This window comes from Podarcis melisellensis, assembly GCF_964234715.1.
Source record: "Podarcis melisellensis genome assembly, chromosome: 9".
Lineage (NCBI taxonomy): Eukaryota > Metazoa > Chordata > Lepidosauria > Squamata > Lacertidae > Podarcis > Podarcis melisellensis.
In genome coordinates, this window is record NC_138541.1 from 10878891 (window position 1) to 10900039 (window position 21149).

Here is a 21149-nt window from a genome sequence, read left to right on the forward strand (position 1 = left end):
CAGGGCTGACTTTAGATGTCTTTAGATGCCTTTAGATTCTGGATTAGTTGTAGTTTCTGGGTCACCTTCAAAGGTAGCCCCACATAGAGCACATTATAGTAGTCCAAGCGAGAGATAACTAGAGCATGCACCACTCTGGCGAGGCAGTCTGTGGGCAGGTAGAGTCTCAGCCTGCGTACCAGATGGAGCTGGTAAACAGCTGCCCTGGACACAGAATTGACCTGCGCCTGCATGGACAGCTGCGAGTCCAAAATGACCCCCAGGCTGCGGACCTGATCCTTCAGCGCCTTCACTTTTGTCCATGGAATCAGTGGCTCCCATCAAGATTTGAGAGATCTCAGAGTTGGACTTGAAGCCTCAAAGCTTCAGCTCTTCCCTTGGAGTCTCCAATGGGTGAAATCAGGGACCCTTGGATGTGCTTTGAAAGGGTTGGAGGAGGATATGTCAAGGTGATGCAGCGTGCAGAATCAAAATTTAAATGCAAAAGGGATCCCGAGGCACAGTTCATTAATATTGTAGAACAACAGAACAGAGTGGCCTCTTTGCCCTCAGCCTCAACTCTTGTCTCTGCCTGTATCTCTCTTGCCACATATTTAGTGCTCAGTGCAGTTCACTTCCTTTCTCCCTTGCCGGGCTCCCCAGGCAAACAAACCAACTGGTTGTTGGTTGCTAGAAAATTGGGTGGGGTGCTTTGCCTTTACAGTTAGCCATGCCTACAGCCGCAGTCATTTTACCTGATCATCCTGGGGGAAAGGGGCTTAGCTACCTGGGGCAAAGTTAAGGGGAGATCTACCCCCCTCTTTGCCTCATCTTTTGGGTTCTATGGAGGGCATTAGATCTCAGGGGTGAAGGTCCCAAATCAAGAGGGCTTATTGATTTGAGAGCTTTTGTTATTTGCTCTGCTCCATGACCTGCCAGGTGAAACATTTCCTTATTGATATAGTGTCTGACTGTCTTTCTTTCTTTCTTTCTTTCTTTCTTTCTTTCTTTCTTTCTTTCTTTCTTTCTTTCTTTCTTTCTTTCTCTCTCTCTCTCTCTCTCTCTCTCTCTCTCTCTCTCTCTTAAAAATGATTTTTTTTTCAATTTCATACATTTCAATAATTTTGTAATCATTTTAGCATTTCAAAACTCCCTTCCCCCTCTTTCTGCGGTTCCTTCAGTTTATTTTTTAATATTTTTGGCATATCCAAATTCACTTAATTTTATCATCTATTCGTCTACTTTAAATATATACCCTTATAAAACTGCAGATTATTACAATAATCCTGCCAATGTTCTTATCTGTTTACATTTCTTTGCAAATATTCAATAAACCATTTTCATTCTTTTATAAGGAGTTTGCTATCTTGATTTTCTTATTTTTCCAGTAAGTTTCACCTTTTCTGCTTATTCCATAAATGTTTGTATCCATTCTCCTTTTGCTGGGACTACTTCTTCTTTCCCATTTTTTGGGGGCAAGTAACATTCTTGCCGCCGTGGTTGCATACACGAATAAATTCCCATACGGTCTGGGTCATTCTGTCCCAATAATTCCCAGGTCTGGCGTCTCTCTTATTATATGCAATTTCTTTCTTTCCACCCTCCCTTTCCCCAATGCTCAGGATGAAAGTGTGGTTGTACCTGCTGGGAGGTGTTGCCCACAATGCACTCCGAAATCCTGCTCTACACCTGGGAGAGCATACGAGGTAAGGGAACCCTTTGATGAAAGGCAGGAATCGACTTGGTGTGGGCTGCATATGACACATTTCTGCTCCTCTCCCGGCACTCGAGGCTTTTGCCAGCATGAACGACTTCTCTCCCCCCCCTTTCTTCTTCTTCTTCTTCTTTTTACAACCTGCTGCTTTCTTCTTCCTGGGAAGCCTGACGAAATGAAGGGGATTAAGAAGTAGAAAGGAATGTGCTGGCGAGAGACAACTCAGTTCACAGGCCAGTGTAGATAAGGCCGTTTCTGTTAACATAGTTTGAAAAGTGGTGTGCAAGAGGAGGGCGAGGGCGGGTGGGAGATAACAGGCACTGGCGATCCAGGACAGAGCTTTGCATTTTTATTTTATTTTTTTTTAAATCAGGAAGATTCCTCATTCACAGAATCATAGAATTGGAAGGGACCCCCCGGGGTCATCTAGTCCAACCCCCTGCAAAGCAGGAATTGCAGCTAAAGCATCCTGTCAGATGGCAATGGTGGTTGCTTGTGAGTAACCAGTCAGGACTCTGACCTGTCTTTTACAGGTTTTATTTTGGTGCAAAACTATTTACAGTGCAGAACCACAAGTTCATGTCTGCCTCAATCACTAGCAGAATCTGGGAGTGGTCGTTTCTGGGTCCTCCCCCGACATAAGAGCTTAGTCACCCCCAGCCTTTTCCTTCCTTCTTTGCGTTTTGCGCCTCTGCGCAGGGTGGACGACGGAAGAGGCGTGTTTCCCTCCTGGCCAGCTTGGCCAGGAACGGTGCTGAGGCTCCCAGCAGCATCCTGTAGCCCTTTCCCCTCCTTTACCTGGGAGGTGTGGCTTTCCCCACCCTCAGACTGACAAGGTGCAGCGCTGGGGCTCCCAGCAGCATCCTCTGGCACCTTCCCCTCTTCTTCACTGGAGGTGTGGCTTTCCCCACCGCAGGAAGGGGAACTGCTTCTCAAGATTTTCGGAGGTTCCCTGTATTCCAACTGCCCTTCTGCCTCCCTGCTCTGTTCCGAAGGCAGTCCCCTGACATATCCATGACAGATGGCCCTCCAAGCTCTGCCTAGAAACCTCCAAGGAAGGAGAGTCCACCACCTTCTGAAGGAGTCCATTCCAAAGTCAAACAGCTCTTCCTGCCTGGAATTTTTTCCTGATGTTTAGTTGGAATCTCCTTTCCTACAACTTGAAGCCATTGGTTCGAGTCCTACCCTCCGGAGCAGGAGACACAAGCTTGTTCCCTCTTCCATGTGACAGCCCTTGAGATATTTGAAGATGGCTATCTCCAAAGGGACGCGGGTGGCGCTGTGGGTTAAAGCCTCAGCGCCTAGGGCTTGCCGATCGAAAGGTCGGTGGTTCGAATCCCCGCGGCGGGGTGCGCTCCCGTTGCTCGGTCCCAGCGCCTGCCAACCTAGCAGTTCGAAAGCACCTCTGGGTGCAAGTAGATAAATAGGGACCGCTTACTAGCGGGAAGGTAAACGGCGTTTCCGTGTGCTGCGCTGGCTCACCAGATGCAGCTTTGTCACGCTGGCCACGTGACCCGGAAGTGTCTCCGGACAGCGCTGGCCCCCGGCCTCTTAAGTGAGATGGGCGCACAACCCCAGAGTCTGTCAAGACTGGCCCGTACGGGCAGGGGTACCTTTACCTTTACCTTTTATCACATCTCCTCTCAGTCTCTTTTCCAGGCTAAACATACCCAGCTCCTTCAGCTGTTCTTCATAAGGCTTCGTTTCCAGATCCTTCCCCCTCTGCCCACCGCAGCTGATAGCATTTTATTTAAAAATCAAGACACATAAGACCATTTATACAAAGTGTTTCGTTAAAAAAAGGATCAAGTTGTAAACTAGGAAGGTCTGAGAAGGAGCTTGCCATCCACAGCTAGCAAAAACCAGAGTATGGTTAATGCCCCAGGAGTGCAGAAGGCAGAACCCCTTTTTCTCTTCCCACCCCCTTTTCGAGTTGGCACAATGAGTATCGCCCTCCTTAGCAGCAACCCAAGCAAATGCTTGTTGTTTTTGGGTGGCTGGTGTACCCCATCAGTTCATTTAAAAATCAAAGTGTCCCATAAAAATAATGCAGGTTTCCTGCATCATAAAACACTAAAGACTTTCCTCTTTAGAATACATTTCATTTCCAGATCCTTGATCACCTTGATCATCCTCCTCTACACATGTTCCAGGGGCTTGGACTAGATGACCCTGATGTTCTCTTCCCTACATTTCTATTATTCTATGTGTGCCTGCTCAGGATACTCTGTTTGGTTCCTCCTACTGCCCAGTTTTTCATTTTTCTCCTCCCAACAGCCAGCCACCATTTTGTGGATGCCCCAGTCTTCATCAGGCTATTTTGTGGTGTTCTCCACCCCATGTGGACAGCAGTGGTTAACCTGAATGGAGTACTTACGTTTCTTTCTGTTGCACAGCATGGCGAGCAGTGGCAGAAAGATGCCTGCACAACCTGCGTCTGCGACAGAGGGGAGCCCAGGTGTCTGAGGCAGACCTGCACACCTGTGACCTGCGAGAAGGTAATTCCCGAGCTTGGAATCCTGGGAGAATCCTGGCAGTTTGCTATTCTTTCTTTTCACGAGGCATCTGAATTGCGTGTTCCTAGGGGGAGAACAAAATACATCGTCCTGGAGTTTGCTGTGAGGAATGCGTCCCCTCCAAGGGGAGCTGCGTCCATGACGGCGTCGTAAGGTACCACGACGAGATGTGGAATGGTACCGGATGCGAGTTCTGCATGTGTGACGGAGGGCGAGTCTCTTGCTGGCATGGAGGGTGTGCCAAGGTGGAGTGTGCCCCGGTAAGAAAATGACCTCGTTTTGAGCAACCTTATCTGTCTAGTTCTATTATTTATTTACATAGAAGATTCCCAGAAACACTAACTAAAAACTAAAAACCCCAACCGGAAAAGCAGAAATGAAAGCTGGGAATCTGAGGGTTGTGTTTTATTTGTTTTGTTTTGTTTTATTTGTTTAGTTAAAACCATTATAAATTCTATTTTCAGTTTTCAGTAATTTACGAATACACATCTTAAAGTATCATACTTCCAATATCAATACATATCAGACTTCCCTCCCCCCCTATTGCGGTTTCTTCTCTTGTTTAAATTTTTAACATTGGCTTTTCCACTTCATTCCATTTTTGAACTGTTCTACAATTAATCTTGCTAATACTTTTAACTGCTTGATTTAAGTAAACCCTACCAATGCACTTAGTTGCATACCATGATTTTTCAAATATTCCACAAATATTCCCCAACTATTGTTTATTTGGGTTGGGTAGCAGGGACTGGCAGGATACTGACAAGTGTGCACTGTGGGGAAGAGGTGTTGGAGTCTGGCTCTGGAGAGGGGGCCACTGATTTGTGGGGAACTTGTGGACAAGATCCACACCCCCGGATTCCTTTAACGGAATACCCTTAAGCTTGGAGGGGCAGTTGATGGCCACGCCTCCATGGGCCACACCTCCACACCTCCCCTCCCATCACAAGGTCAAACAATGCCTAACTGCCACAAGAGCCCAAAGGCTTACTGCCAAATACCCTCACACCTGTAACCAATGCCTCAAGCCCTCTGCAATATCGGCCAACCAAAAGAGATAAACAACTATCTGACATTTAGAAGACATCTGAAGGCAGCCCTTCAGGGAAGTTTTTACATGTGTGACATTTTAATGTATTTTTAGTGTTTGTTGGAAGCCTCCCAGAGTGGCTGGGGAAACCCAGCCAGATGGGCGGGGTACAAATACATCATCATCATCATCATTATTATTAGTGTTATCTTTGACAATAAAGAGTTAAGTATCTGCCATGTGCTCTCGACAGTGGGACTGCCTGCTTTCTCCCCCCTCCTGCCACAGATGCCCACATACCCAACCCTGGCAGCTTATGGGGCAGCTGTGCACAAGAGCTATGGGGTCCCAGCCCTAGCTGCAGTTGCTCCTGACATCTGGGCAGGGGGTCCATACCCTCTTGCCAGCTTTCTTGCCCCCGCTTCACGATAAGCCGAATAAGTGACGCTAGATAGTCTGGGTGTGTGAGTGTGTGTGTAAGGATTCACAGCATCAATTATGCAAAGTAAGAGACATTTCGCAAATTTGCATTATTTACAGGGGCAGCCGAACTCGGTTCTTTTGGATGTGGAATTTGGATTAACTTTAGATGGATAGCTATGTATTTTTTAGTCCAGAGTGCACACGGCTTATTATCAGTGATGTATTCTAGCTCAGCAGCCCCCAGAGGTGTCATCGGTGCCATTCCACCGAAATATTTTATAAAGTCGGCAACAAAAGCAGCAGGTAGCTTCTCTCTCCCCTTCCGCCTGCTTTCAAAACCCTCCCGAATCTTCCCAGGCTAGTTCGGTATTTAGGACATTTGCATCAGTAAACCGGAGCTAAATTGAAGCCAGGTCTCCGCGGGTTTCATCCTTCGTTGGGGAAGAATTAACTTTTCTGGTCACATAACTCTGTTTAAGCTGCAACGAGGCCACTGGCGTAGGCAGGGACAGGATTATGGAGACTATGCAAGAAAAGAAATTCATTTCACACGCTTCCAGCAAACTGGTTGGGATGAGCCTATCGACAAGCAGCGAGTTTCAGGTGGCTGTCTCTCAAGTTCTCCGACAAATGTGGGCTTGCATTTATTTATTTATTACCAGATGACTGGGAGAAGGGTGAAGTTTGTTGGCAGGCATCGAACTGCCCTGGGAAATCCCACAATCCTCTCTTGCTAGCTCCTGCCTCAGCTCTGCTGTTCTGAGAAAGAAAGAAAGAAAGAAAGAAAGAAAGAAAGAAAGAAAGAAAGAAAGAAAGAAAGAGAGCAATATCCTAGGCAGTCTGGGATATTTTTAAAAGGGTGCCACTGTGGGCGTTTAAGATCTTTTCCTCAGCACGGCAGGGGCTTCTGTTTCTTTTCGAGGCTCGGGTTAATACGCCTGTTCCCTCACAATGAACAGCTGCAGCTGCGTTTGAGAAGCGGCGACAGCGCATTGTGTGGGATGAGCAGCGCTAACGTGAACCATTCAAGGTTCATATTTCCACAGTAGCTTTGTATAAAAGGAGTTCAGGCCCAACTAATAATAATAGTAATTAATGAATAATAACAACTACCATATTTTTTCATGTATAAGACGCCCCCATGTATAAGACGACCCCTATTTTTTAAAACTCAAAATTAAGACCACTTCCACCAATCACTCACCCACCTGCCCGCCACTGCCAATCACACACCTCGCTGCAGCCGCCAATTGTCTGCCCGCTTGCCACCACCAACAGCCCACCCACCCTCTTACCACAGCCGCCAATCACCTGCCCAACTGCCGCAGCCACAGCCAATCGCCAACAGCCCTTGTCATTAATCGCACATGACCCCTCTGCATTCACTATCTGTGTATAAGATGACACCCAGTTTTTGCCTTTTTATAAAGCGAAAAGCATCGTCTTACACACAGAAAAATACAGTACTTATACGCCGCCCATCTGACTGGGTTGCCACTTTGGATGGCTTCCAACATAATATACAGAACCGCAACAGCAACAACGCAACAGAACATCACAGATTAAAAGCATCCTGATATAGGGATGCCTTCAGATATAATCTAAACGTCAAATAGCTGTTTATCTGTTTCACATCTGATGGGAGGGCGTTCCACAGGGCGGGCACCGCTACCTAGAAGGCCCTCGGCCTGGTTCCCTGTAACCTCACTTCTCACAGTGAGGGAACTGTCAGAAGGTCCTCGGAGCTGGACCTTAGTGGATGGTGGGGTGGAGATGCTAGTTATTTGACAAAACTCCCACTTGCCGTACTAAGAATCGCTTTTACAGAATTACGATTCCAATCGATGCCCTCGGCAGTGGCGGATGGTTGGTACGGCAAAGTACACTACAAGGAGAGACTGGCTGTGGGCAACCTTGTGTAGAGGACCTGTACCACTATTTATTGCAATGCCCGCTATATATGGAACCAAGAGACCGATTTATAAAACCCCTGAGTAGGGCTTAGCTGAATGCCACCCCAGGTCTGATCCTGTAGGACTGCTCTTAAGAGGGTCTCCACCCAACAGAATGGGAGGCCACGATGTTCTGAGGAGAAAACGTTAGAGAACAAGTGCTTTCTTTCTTCATTTTTTCCTTTTCAGAACATAGCGTCGCCACGGGGATCACACGAGGCGAACACTATTGTGTAGACCTTTGAAGAGGCTTTCATTTCAACAACCTCGCTGCCACCACTGTGGCCCCTGGCGTTGCATTGTAAGCTGGGCAGCGAAAAATGAGACCGTTATCTTAAACAATCCTCCCCAGCTCTGAATCTTGGCAGGCAGGCGGGCATATTTTGTCAGGGAGGACCCCACCCCAGACATATTTGCCCTTGCTTTTTATATGAAGTGGGCTCTTGTGCATGCTGGGGAAGGTAACAGCACCAACCGGGAATGTTAACAATATGTACTGTGACAAGAGCTCTTTCCACACCGCATAATTTTGCAACAGATGTATAAATAGTTTAACCTCCCTTTCCTAGAAGCACACTTCCCAGAGGTGATCAAACATTGATCAAAGCTTTCCCCGTGAAGGGTCAATGGAAGGTTGCCTTCAGAGAAACCATAGATTCATAGAATTGTACAGTTGGAAGGGAGCCAGGGGTCACCTAGTCCAACCCCTTGCAATGCCAGGATCTCAGCTAAAGCATCTATGACACATGGCCACCCAACCGCTGCTTAAAAACTTCCAAGGAATGAGAGTCCATCGTCTCCCAAGGAAGTCTGTTCCACTGTCAAACAGCTCCAGCTGTCAGAAGGTTTTTCTGAATGCATAGTCGGAATCTCTTTCCTTGCAACTTCGAGTCCTACCCTCCAGAGCAAGAGAAAACAAGCTTGTCCTGTATACCTGAAGGAGCGTCTCCACCTCCATTGTTCAGCCTGGACACTGAGGTCCAGTTCTGAGGGCCTTCTGGTGGTTCCCTCATTGCGAGAAGCGAGGTTACAGGGAACCAGACAGAGGGCCTTCTCGGTAGTGGTGCCCTCCCTGTGGAACGCCCTCCCTTCAGGTGCGAAGGAAATAAGCAGCTATCTTATCTTTAAAATAAAATTCCAATAAAAAATTAAAATTTAAAAAAATAGAGAGACATTAGGACATCAGTCATTAAAAACTTCCCTCAACAGGGCTGCCTGCAGTTGTCTTCTAAATGTCAGATGTTTGTTTACCTGTTTGACATCTGGTGGGAGGGCTTTCCTCAGGGCGGGTACCACCACAAAGAAGGCCCTCTGCCTGGTTCCCTGTAACTTCGCTTCTGGCATCCTGGCTACAAAATGCTCTCTCCAAGGAGTCTCACCAGTGTCTTTTCATGGTAGAAGACCTTTTCCATTCTTCTGGATATTTTATGTTATTGTTCATCTCTGGCAGATTTTTTTTTTATTGCCACCTTTTGTTGTATTAAATTTAGGGCTGCCATATGTCCGGCTAAAAATGTCCAGCGAAACCAGGGCGTATGGCAGCCCATATCGGAAGTGTTGATTTTTGCGTGGATGGGGGTGCTCAACAGCTTTGCCCCCGTCCCCCACATTTTAAAAATAAATAAATTTATTTATTTGGTTTTTCAGATTAAAGTTTTACAATCACGTATCCAACATACAACATTAAAAACAAGATTCCATAGAATCTCCTGGACTTCCCTCCTTCCTTCTGTGGATCCTATTGTTAATCATTTCCTCCTGCGTCTTTTATAACAATCCAAATCTTTTACATCTCCATTGTGTCCAAAATTCACCATTAAACTACAAGTGCTATTCTGATACTACTAACGAATTTAGCTGTTTACAATGGTTCTTCCAGTCATTTTTGTTTACAACGATTCTTCCAGTCATTTTTGCCATTTCGGCACAAACCATCAACTTAATCTGCCATTCTTCTCTGGTTGGGACTTTATCTTCTTTCCATCTCTGGGCCAATAACATCCGCACAGCGGCGGTCACATGCATAAAGAGTATTTTCTGCTCCATTGGGATTTCGGCACCTAGAATATTACTGCATTTTTATATGCATCATGAAGATGACTTTTGTGGGATACGGCTAGCGCACGTGGCTGAGAATTTAGATCCAGTCACGGATACACACATATATCTGCCCATGGGTATATCCACCAAGCCTGTGTGGTTTAGTGGTGAGAGTGTCAGATTAGGTGGGCTATAGATTTTGGGCATAACATCGAATTGGATAAAATTAGGGAATGAAAGTATAAAATTTATGTCATGTATGGCTCTGAAAGAAAATTTAATGAAGATGATTTATAGGTGGTATTTAACGCCGGCAAAATTGGCAAAAATGTATAGGATGAGGGATAAAAAATGTTGGAAGTGCAAAGAGGTAGATGGTGAATATTATCACATGTGGTGGATTTCTGATAAAGTAAAGACATTTTGGGAGTCGATTTACGTTGAACTTAAGAAAATATTAAAATATACTTTCCCTAAAAAGCCAGGGGCTTTTTTTTTGCTTGGCCTGATGGGAAAGGAGATTAAGACAAAAGATCAAAGATTATCCATGTATGCCACAGCTGCAGCAAGGACTTTGTTGGCCCAAAACTGGAAATCACAAGAAGTTCCTACCATTGCGGAGTGGCAGGCGAAAATGATGGACTATGCGGAGTTAGCCAAACTGACTGGCTGGATTCAGGATCAGGACGATCAAAGATTCCGGAAAAATTGGAGTAAATTTATTGTGTATTTAAAGGACAACTGCAAAATCTTAAAGACACTAGCAGGACTGAAGTAACTCCTACAATGTGGACAGGATGATTTAGGTGTAAAAAGATAAAATACGTGACAGGATGTGATAAGGGATACCAACTGAAGGGAGGGAGGGAAGTCGCAAGCTCAGCAGAGCATAAGGTTTATAGGTTGATTAATGTACTTTAAGAATGAATGTGTAAAGAAAATAATAAAAATTTATTGGGGGGAAAAGAGAGAGTGTCAGATTAGGAACTGGGAGACCCGGGTTCAAATCCCCTCCACAGCAGTGAAAATCACTGGGTAACCTTGGGCCAGCTACCTTCTCCCAGCCTAACCTACCTCACAGGGTTGTTGTAAGGAGAAACTGAGAAGCAAGAGAGCCATGTTCATTACCTTTACCTCCTTGGCCTGACCAGGGAGGCCTGGGTTCGAGTCCCCGTTTGCCTTTGCGGCTCAGTGGCAATCATGCAGTTTGCGCTCTCTCAGCAGCCTAAAATATACCTGGGCTACCTCACAGGGGGGGTTGTGAGGCTAAAAAGGGACCACTGCCCTACCCAGCATTCTTGAGCTCTTTGGAGGAAACTTTTGCGATGGACGACAAAGTAATCAAGCAAGCTGATTGTGATAGCCATGCGGGCTGGATTCAATCCATGAAACTGGATTCCCCTTTTGATCCCTTGCCAGTTTTGTGGCATTTGGACTGGGAGTTTGCGGGAATTGTTCTGCAGCCACAAAGGTATTTAAGCACACATATCTTTTGGGAGAGAACCAAGAGTGATGGAATGAGCTCCAGGAGTGATAAAGGGAAATAGGATCTTAAAGACTGCATTCCAGTTCAAAAAAAAGTTCGGGCTCCCACTGTCTTCTTTCAGCATTGTATTTTTTTTTTTTAAATGCTAATTCTGGGTATCATGCTGCAGCTGCCTCTTTCTCCACAGGGTGAAGAATTAGTTCATTTAGAAGGCAAGTGCTGTCCTGAATGTATTTCCAGAGGCAGGCCCTGTGTACACCAAGGGCGTACCAAATATGTAAGTAGCCTGAAAACTTGGGGCACATAGAACTGTTTGGGTGATGGATTGAAGAATGATATTCACCCAAATGGGAGCCACCAGTGTAGAATCACAGGCTGTGTAACCTGAGCCCTGTAGATTTATACCTTGCACATATCTACTTAGCTGAAAGACGCGTTTCTGCATCCTAGGAATCTGTTGTTTTTTCTTTTTAAAAAAGCAATATTCTAGCACTTAAGCTACTGAGTGCTGGAAAGTATACAGTCACACCTCATGTTACGTTTGCTCCAGGTTAAGCATTTTCAGGTTGCGTCCCGTGGTGACCCAGAAGTAACGGAACAGGTTAATTCCGGGTTTTGCCGCTCGCGCATGCGCAGATGCGCAAAATGATGTCACACGTGTGTGCAGAAGCGGTGAATCGTGACCTGCGTGTGTGCAGACGCGGATTGTGTTCTGTTCAGGTTGTGAACGGGCCTCCGGAACGGCTCCCGTTTGCAACCAGAGGTACCACTGTACAGTGGTACCTTGGGTTACACACGCTTCAGGTTACAGACTCCGCTAACCCAGAAATAGTGCTTCAGGTTAAGAACTTTGCTTCAGGATGAGAACAGAAATTGTGCTCCGGCGGCACGGTAGCAGCAGGAGGCCCCATTAGCTAAAGTGGTGCTTCAGGTTAAGAACAGTTTCAGGTTAACTATGGACCGCCGGAAGGAATTAAGTTCTTAACCCGAGGTACCACTGTACAAACTTTCCTTGTTGATGTATCTGAAACGAGAGGAGGAACAGAATGGGGTGCCCAGCTAGCATGACTCGCAGCTTCTGTGGTCCTTTGCCCTTTTCAGCATTCAGTTCTGTGTGCAACTAACCTGGCAGTAAACCCCACTGATTGCCGTGAGGCAACTTTAGAGCAAAAGTGCATAGGAAGATACTGTAACTTTGCTCTGGAGAACTCACAGGGAGCCATTGCATACCAGGCTAGCCCTTGTCTGCAGCGAGAGTCAAGCCAGCTCTTGTCTCAATTGCCCGGGATCTGTTTCTTGGCCATGCTTCAGTGTGCTGGGATGTTGGGAACTGGCTGTGTCTATCAATCAGTCCTGAGGTTCTTGCCCCATTCCTCTGTAATGAGAGACATTCCAGGAGCCTTTCGCTCCGGTTTTTAGTTTCCTCTGGGAAACTAAAGGGCATTGGAAATTGGAGCTAAGCAGAGAACTCTCAGTTTTCCTGAGAAAACTTCTGAGGTTTTTCTTGCTCCCCTAGAAGTAGGCCAATGTGCAGAATTCCCCACTCCCAATATTCTCCACCATTTTTTGGCGGCACCTGCCATTTCCTCACTGCAATGAATGTATCCCTGGAATGATGCTAGATCCTTGAGCTGCACCACAAACTAGATTTAATGAACACTCATATCCAAGTGCTTTGTAAATTGATAGCCATAGCCTTTTATATGCTAACCTTTTATGCTTTTCCACATTTGTTTAATGCCCCTACACCTTCATTTAGCTTCTTATCTTTTATATGTACCTTCTGGTTTACTGTATTTTTCGCCCCATAGGACGCACCGGCCCATAGGACGCACCAAGTTTTTTGGGGGGGAAATAAAGAAAAAAAATTTTATTTCCCCCCCCCAGGCGCTTGTGGGGCCGGCAGTGGGGAGAAGCGCTCTTCTCCCCGCCGCCCGCCTGCAGACCAGCTCCGGGGACAGCGGGAAGACGCGCTGCGCCTCCCCGCTGTCCCTGGAGCTTGCGGGGCTGGCGGCGGGGAGAAGCACGTGTCTCCCCGCCATCAGCCTCCAAACAACATCGGGAGACAGCGGGATGGCGGCGTTCCGCCTCCCCGCTGTCCCCCGACCTTGTGGGGCTGGCGCTGCGGCTCTCCTGAAGCCTGGAGAGCGAGAGGGGTCGGTGCGCACCGACCCCTCTCGCTCTCCAGGCTTCAGCGAAAGCCTGCATTCGCCCCATAGGACGCACACACATTTTCCCTTCATTTTTGGAGGGGAAAAAGTGCGTCCTATAGGGAGAAAAATACGGTAATAATTTCCAAAGCATTTCACAGACTTTAAATGATTGTATCCCCACCTACTTATGCTGGTCTATGACCGTAATAAAATTTTGATTGATTGAAGATAGAACCATGGCCTGATGGAGGATAGAAAATGGTAGGCAGGCTGCTAACAGCTTGCAGCCAAAACAGCAATCAATAGACACCTTAGGAACAAATAAGCATGCTGGGCTACTACCATGATTAATTGTGAGTGCCACCCCTGAGAGACTATTGATTTTTCCTGCACTTCAACTAGTCCATCATGTTTTGTCAGGCCTCCTGGACTGTCAATCAGGTGATGATTGCTGCCCAGTGCCACCCATCTGACGGGGCTGCCCCAGCCACCCTAGGCAAAAATCAAGGTTGATCCACAGTAGCCAGGATTGCCAAATTCATAATATTATATATCACAGAAGTACCCAAAGGAAATTTATTCCAGCCCTTTGCCCAACAGCAAAACTATCCTGCTCACTTGCAGTCTGATCACAGTGTATTTCAAGTCGAGAGAGAGAGAGGTTGCACAACAGAAAGGCACTTTTATGATCCTTGGAAACAATCTTGAAATGTTCTCTGTCAATTGCCAGCTTTATTGGAATGGGATTACCTCATTCGATAATGTTTTACAGCACTCTTGCTCCCAAATGTTTAGCTGTTTTATCATAATTTGATGCGATCAGATTTTGAGGGCTTTCCTTATCCTGGCAATTGAATGATGATATTAGCTGCTACATTTGTACAATTGAATGGCTCCTAACAGTGTAATCAATACAGGCAGGGGAAAAAGATCAATGTTGTCTGAACTGTAACATCTAAGCCTTCATCAAAGCATTTGCCGGTGGAGCAAAGCATTCCCTTTCCAAGGCTAGTTTAGCCATTTGTCAAGGAATGGGATGCCTGTTTTTATATCCGAAGACATGTACACATGTACATTTTATGCACACATGTGTGGCCTCATTCACACCACACATTTAAAGCACAACGATGCTGCTTTAAACAGTCGTGTCTTCCCCTAGTCCTCCTCTGGGAGCTGTAGTTTGCTAAGGGTGCTGAGAGCTGTGAGGAGACCCCCCCATACCCCTCTCAGAACTACAACTCCCAGAGTTCCCTGTGAAGAGGGGTTGACTGTGAAACCCCTTTGGGAGCTGCAGCTGTGTTTAGAAATCACCTTACTGTGCAAAGGTAAAATTGACAGTTGTTGCTCCATTCCAGGGGTCAGCAAACTTTCTCAGCCATGGGCCTGTCCACCGTCCCTCAGACCTTGTGGGGGGCTAGACTATATTTTTTTGGGGGAAATGAATGTATTCCTATGCCTCACAAATAACCCAGAGATGCATTTTAAATAAAAGGATACATTCTACTCATGTAAAAACACAATGATTCCCGGACCATCTGCGGGCCGGATTTAGAAGGCGATTGGGTCGGATCCGGCCCCTGGGCCTTAGTTTGCCTAACCCTAACCCTAACCCTAACCCTACCCAGGCAAACTAAGCGTGGTGTAGTGGTTAAGAGCGATAGACTTGTAATCGGGTCTCCGCTCCTCCACATGCAGCTGCTGGGTGACCTTGGGCCAGTCACACTTCTCTGAAGTCTCTCAGCTTCACTCACCTCAGAGACTGTTTGTTGTGGGGGAGGAAGAGAAAGGAGAAAGTTAGCTGCTTTGAGACTCCTTCGGGTAGTGATAAAGCGGGATATCAAATCCAAACTCTTCTTCTTCTACCCATGCTCCATCCCCTTTTGGCTCTTGTTCCACTTACCTCAAAATGTAATAAATAACACAGTGCTGAAAAGATGCAATAGGCTGTAGCTGTTATCATTTTCTCATGCAGAGCGGAGAAAAATGGAAAGAGGGTCTGTGCCGCGAATGCGAGTGCCAGGATTCCGATGTTATTTGCTCCTCTCCGTCCTGTCCGACTTGCCCCACAGGCAGCGTGGCAGTTGCCGCGGCAGGACAATGCTGCCCTCCTTGCGAGCCAGGTATTTTTATGACCATTGAACTTTGTTTCTTTTCAAATGTCTCGCCCCTCCTTGTCCCTGAAGGCTCCGGGGCAGGTATCCTGTGTTTTTTTACTCGTTTGTCTTGTTTATTTGAAGAGTCTTTGCCCTGCTCTTCAGCGGGAAAAGGTGCCGTACAATGATTCCAACACAAAAGGGTGTGTGTGTGTTTTTGTGTGAAGACAGGCGAACTAATATCAGTGTACTGGATATCCAACGTCGTTGGACTGGTCATGTTGTCCAGATGCCTGATTATTGTCTTACAAAGCAACTACTCTATTCCGAACTTAAAAATGGAAAGCGTATTGCTGGTGGTCAAACAAAAGAAGTTTAAAGACTCTCTCAAGGCAAATCTTTAAAAAATGTAGTATAAACACCGACAACTGGGAAACACTGGCCTGTGAGCGCTCCAGTTGGAGAGCAGCCTTTACCAAAGGTGTCATGGACTTTGAAGACACTCGAACTCTGGACGCAAGGGAGAAACATGCTAAGAGGAAGGCAAATCCACACCGTGATCAACTCCTGTCCGGAAACCAATGTCCCCACTGTGGAAGGACGTGTGGTTCCAGAATTGGCCTCCACAGTCACTTACGGACTCACTGTTAAGACCGTGTTTATGGAAGACAATCTTACTTGGCTATGAGTGATTGCTGAAGAAGAAGAAGTGTATGAACTGTGGTTGTAATAACAACTGCAACAAATACTGCATATGTGCATATATATTTTTATTTCTTCGCGCTTTTAATGTTTGAGTTTTTAACATTTTGTTGGGAGCCACCCAGAGTGGGTGGCATAATAATAATAATAATAATAATAATAATAATAATAATAATAGCATTTGTACCCCACTCTTCAGCCAGCAAATCTCCCAGAACAACTTACATGAAATCAAAACAAGACACTCCTTACCCACAAGGTTACATTCTAAGAAACAAATAAACAAAAATACAACACAGGGGCAAGGAGGGAAGGGGGAGAATTCAAAAACTCAGCCCCCAATTTCTAGCGGGTGGTGCTGTGGGTTAAACCACAGAGCCTAGGACTTGCTGATCAGAAGGTCGGCGGTTCAAATCCCTGCGACGGGGTGAGCTCCCATTGCTCGGTCCCTGCTCCTGCCAACCAATTCGAAAGCACATCAAAGTGCATGTAGATAAATAGGTACCACTCTGGCGGGAAGGTAAACGGCATATCTGTGCACTGCTCTGGTTCGCCAGAAGCAGCTTAGTCCTGCTGGCCACATGACCCGGAAGCTGTACGCCGGCTCCCTCAGCCAATAAAGCAAGATGAGCGCCGCAACCCTAGAGTAGGCCACAACTGGACCTAATGGTCAGGGTCCCTTTACCTTTACCTTTATCCCCATCTCTCCCACTGATAAAATGGCTGCCCCCAAATGACAGTTGAGGAAGAAGAGGCCTGATAAAAGTTTTGCCCTCTGACTTTTACACTCAAGTATAATGAACCAGAGTTGCCTCTTCTTCACTAACAACAGGTCGGTGCCATGCGGATTGTGTGACCTGCTCACAGTCTTTTGACCTCTGCGACGTCTGCCATGACACAACCAAGCTGCTGCAGGCTGGGCGCTGTGTGGCAAGCTGTGGATCCGGGTATTATCAGGATGCTGGACTTTGCTTAGGTAATCTATTTATTATTTACAATACAGTCATACCTCAGGTTACATCCGCTTCAGGTTGCATTTTTTTCGGATTGCGGACCGCCAAAACCTGGAAGTACTGGAACGGGTTACTTCCGAGTTTCGGCGGATGCACAGAAGCGCTAAATCACGCTTTGCACATGCACAGACGCACCAAATCACAACCCGCATGTGTGCAGACGCGCCACTGCGGATTGCGGACACTGCGGGTTGTGAATGTGCCTCCCACACGGATCACGTTCGCAACCCGAGCATCCACTGTATTTCAAATATTATACTTAGCTGCAGAAAAATAAAACATTTTCATGTTTTTTTATGCCTGTAACTCTCTGTGGGGTGCTTTTCTGGATAATGGAAGGCAGACTCACTTATCAACTTTTCCCGACAAATAAAATAATGACTTAATAACCTGCCCTTCTTCCTTGCAGATGATTCCAGGTAAGGAAGGATGAATCTGTCAATTGTGGCTTCCCTTTGTCAGGAAAAAGGATGCTAACAGCATGCCCAGAGTTGTGTTGACTTTCAAAGTTCGTCAGTGTGTGCTTTTCAACAAGAGGGATGCCTTTGTGGTTTTCAGTTGGTCAGAAACATCACAGAATCGTAGACTTGTAAAGTTGGAAGGGACCCCAAGGGTCATCTAGTCCAACCCCCTGCAATGCAGGAATCTCAACTAAAGCATCCCTGACAGATTGCCATCCAACATACCCAGCTCCCTCAACCATTCCTCATAAGGCTTGGTTTCCAGATCCTTGATCATCTTGGTTGCTTTCCTCTGCATGCGTTCCATCTTGTCAATATCCTTCTTAAATTGTGGTCCAAAGAACTAGACACAGGACTCACTCCATGTGTGGTCTGACCAAGACCAAATAGACACTAGACTTCTGCTGATGCAACCAAGAATAGCATCAGCTTTATTTGTGGCTGCATCACACTGTTGTCTTATGTTGAGCTTGTGCTCTACTAAGCCCCCTAAATCCTTTTCACATACTACTGGCAATCCATGGGATGCGGGTGGTGCTGTGGTCTAAACCCCTGAGCCTAGGGCTTGCTGATCAGAAGGTCGGTGGTTCGAATCCCCGCGACGGAGTGAGCTCCCGTTGTTCAGTCCCAGCTCCTGCCAACCTAGCAGTTCAAAAGCACAAAGTGCAAGTAGATAAATAGGTACCGCTCCAGCGGGAAGGTAAACGGTGATTCCGTGCGCTGCTCTAGTTTTGCCAGAAGCGGCTTAGTCATGCTGGCCACATGACCCAGCTGCCTCGGCCAGTAAAGCACCGCAACCCCAGAGTCATCCGCAACTGGACCTAATGGTCAGGGGTCCCTTTACTGGCAATCCAGGTGTCACCTATCTTAACATATGTGGTTCTTCTTGCCAAAGTGCAGAACCTTACATTTGTCTCTATTGAAATTCCCTTCATTAGTTTTGGCCCAGTTCTCCAATCTGTGAAGGTCATCTTGAATCCTGATTCTGTCTTCTGCATTACTGGCTACCCCTCCTAGTTTGGTGTCATCTGCAAATTTGATGAGCATCCCATCAACTCATTTATCCAAGTTGTTCATAAAGTTGTTGAATGACACTGGGCCTGAGACAGAACCCTGTGGCACCCCTCTTGTCACTTTTCCCCAGGATGATGAGGAACCACTCATCATCATCCATAGCAGAGCCTTCTACCAAGTTTACCGATACCCGTATGATGATTTAGATCCTTCATAAGCACCTGAAAGGCCACATCAAGGAGGGAGTACTGTAGGCCCTCAAAGGACCTGTTGATGGCATTTTACCATTGTACTGTTGAGAGTCTATTAACTTATGGTCTCTGTGTGTGGTTTGGGAGCTGCATGGTCAGGGGGAAAACAATGCTGTCCAGGGTTGTGAAGACTGCAGAGAGAATAATTGGGTGCAGTCTTCCCACCTTGGATCAAATCTATGCTTCCAGGTGCCATAAAAAAACCTGCAGAGATAGCGCAGGATAGTGCGCACGCCGGAAATGATCTCTTTCAGCTGGAAAGGGTTATAAAGACTAGGACTAGCCACCTGAGAAAGTTTCTATCCAAATGTGAGTTTGGTTTTAAATGCAGTGTAAGGAGTCTGTATGGGAGTATATTGTATTTAAAAATGGGGTATCAGAGTTTTTAGGGGGCTAACCAGGTTGGGATAGCTGGGATAGCAGGCTTGTTGGTTTTTGAATGTCTTACGTAGATTTCGTTGTTCTGTATGGGACAATGACAATAAAGATTATCGTATCGAGTGGAAGGGCAGTCTCCAAAGTGTGCCGCTATGGCCCCAAGGCTACCAGTTGCAGATTCCTGTTCTGTAAGAAACTCTTCTTTCTTTCCTGTCTTGGCCAGCCTGCAAGAAGACATGCTCTAATTGCACTGACGAGTTTGTGTGTACAGCATGCAAAGATTCACTGCAGTTGAAGGACGGCCAGTGTGTGGCATCATGTGGTGAAGGATTCTTTCCAGGACCCCTTCAATGCACAGGTAAGATAGATAGATACCCATGTTTGATGACATGAGTTGTTTGTGTATTCTCCTTGGTCTAGTAAGGACAGCCAGTATGGCCCAACAATAGATAGCACATTTGTTGTGGAGCTGATCTCAAATGCCCCCTAATCTCTGAACGACTTTTTCTCTACTATATGTTTTGGAAAGTTGTTTTTCCTCTATGCATTTGGACACCTCTTACAATATTTCAGCCACAATGTGCATGATGGTTTCTGGAGATCAAGAAGTTTTCTGTCTGTTTTTGGATACAGTTGGTTGCCATTTTGAATCAAAATGGCGGACTGAACGTTAGAATTCTCGAGTAATGCTGAGTACAAGGCTGCTAGTATTTTATGTAAAAGAGATGCTTGATAACAATACAAAACAAAAATGTCGAACAGAAGCTGCTGTTATTAAACTGATACAAAAAAAAAAGGTTTAAAAAATAGCAAGAACAATGGAAGATTTTGTATCTTGGCTGCCAATTGCCATAACTAAGTGGAAACGAAATATATGAAGAATGTTAGGGTATATTGATACACACATAATTTTATTTGTAAGCTGCCTTTTTACCATTAAAACCATGCTCAGGGCAGCTTGCATGAAAAACAGGGCAGCAACATGAAAAAATAGACAATTGCAAACATAAAATAATAAAATATTAAAAAATATGCAACCACATTGAAACAACTTCCACATAAATCATAACATCTAAAATAATGATACAAAAAAATTAATAAAAGCAACACATGCACCCCAACAAAAACCTCTAAACAATACCCTGGCCATGCTAATCCATGCTAAGTCTGCAATCCTATGTTCATATACTTCCCTGGGAGTAAAACTCATTGGACTCAATGGTACTTAATTCTGAGTCCACATGCACAGGATTACACTGTAAATTATGCTCAGAACAGACCTTTTTAAATGAATGGACCTAACTTACTCATGTTCATTAATTTCAATGAGCTAACTTTGAATAAATTGAATAACACCCATTGTGTACTGATCTAATAAAAAGCACGTTATTTCGTGATGGTTGAAATCAGCCTCAAGAAAAATTGGTGTGTGTGTGTGAGAGAGAGAGAGAGAGAGGGAGATCAGTTGCTTTTTAGGTATTTTCCCAGTCTGATTTAAAGGGTCATATTTGGCCTAATTACCACATTGTTAACAATTGGCTCAAATTGCATTTTGCTGAGAAATCATATATTATGTGGGTAGAAAGCATTCTGCGAACAGAGCGCACTTGCGTAGGCTTGAAAAGGCATAACTCATTTTCTTTCCATGATCCAGGCGTCTTAGGAATTTAGAATGTGTTTTGGCAAAGGCTGACAGAGGGAAACAGGGGGAGATGAGGGCACAGAGGCAGTGAGCAGGGTCTGGGCAGGACATTTTGAGAGAAGTGGGAGAGAACACGAAACATTGGCAGCCAAGCCCAGCTCAACCCACCCCTTGTTGGATTGTTCTAATTTAATTTGAGCAGTTCAAACATGTCTACTCGGAAGAAAACTCCACTGACTTCACTGCGGCTTACTCCCAAGTAAGCTTGATTTCCCAGTCGCTGGGAAACCCTAGCTTAATTT

The 21149-nt window shown here is 45.8% G+C and overlaps 1 protein-coding gene across 1 annotated transcript in view; it reads left to right on the plus strand.

Moving 5' to 3' along the window:
- The window catches only part of FRAS1 (Fraser extracellular matrix complex subunit 1), a 341121-nt gene that overhangs the window by 138933 nt on the left and 181039 nt on the right, over nucleotides 1–21149 (plus strand). Inside the window, exons 7-13 of the mRNA XM_081924721.1 lie at nucleotides 1602–1685; nucleotides 4090–4191; nucleotides 4278–4469; nucleotides 11328–11417; nucleotides 15266–15413; nucleotides 16921–17064; nucleotides 19429–19563. Of these exons, the coding sequence (XP_081780847.1) occupies nucleotides 1602–1685; nucleotides 4090–4191; nucleotides 4278–4469; nucleotides 11328–11417; nucleotides 15266–15413; nucleotides 16921–17064; nucleotides 19429–19563 (895 nt within the window). The remainder of the gene's footprint in view (nucleotides 1–1601; nucleotides 1686–4089; nucleotides 4192–4277; nucleotides 4470–11327; nucleotides 11418–15265; nucleotides 15414–16920; nucleotides 17065–19428; nucleotides 19564–21149) is intronic.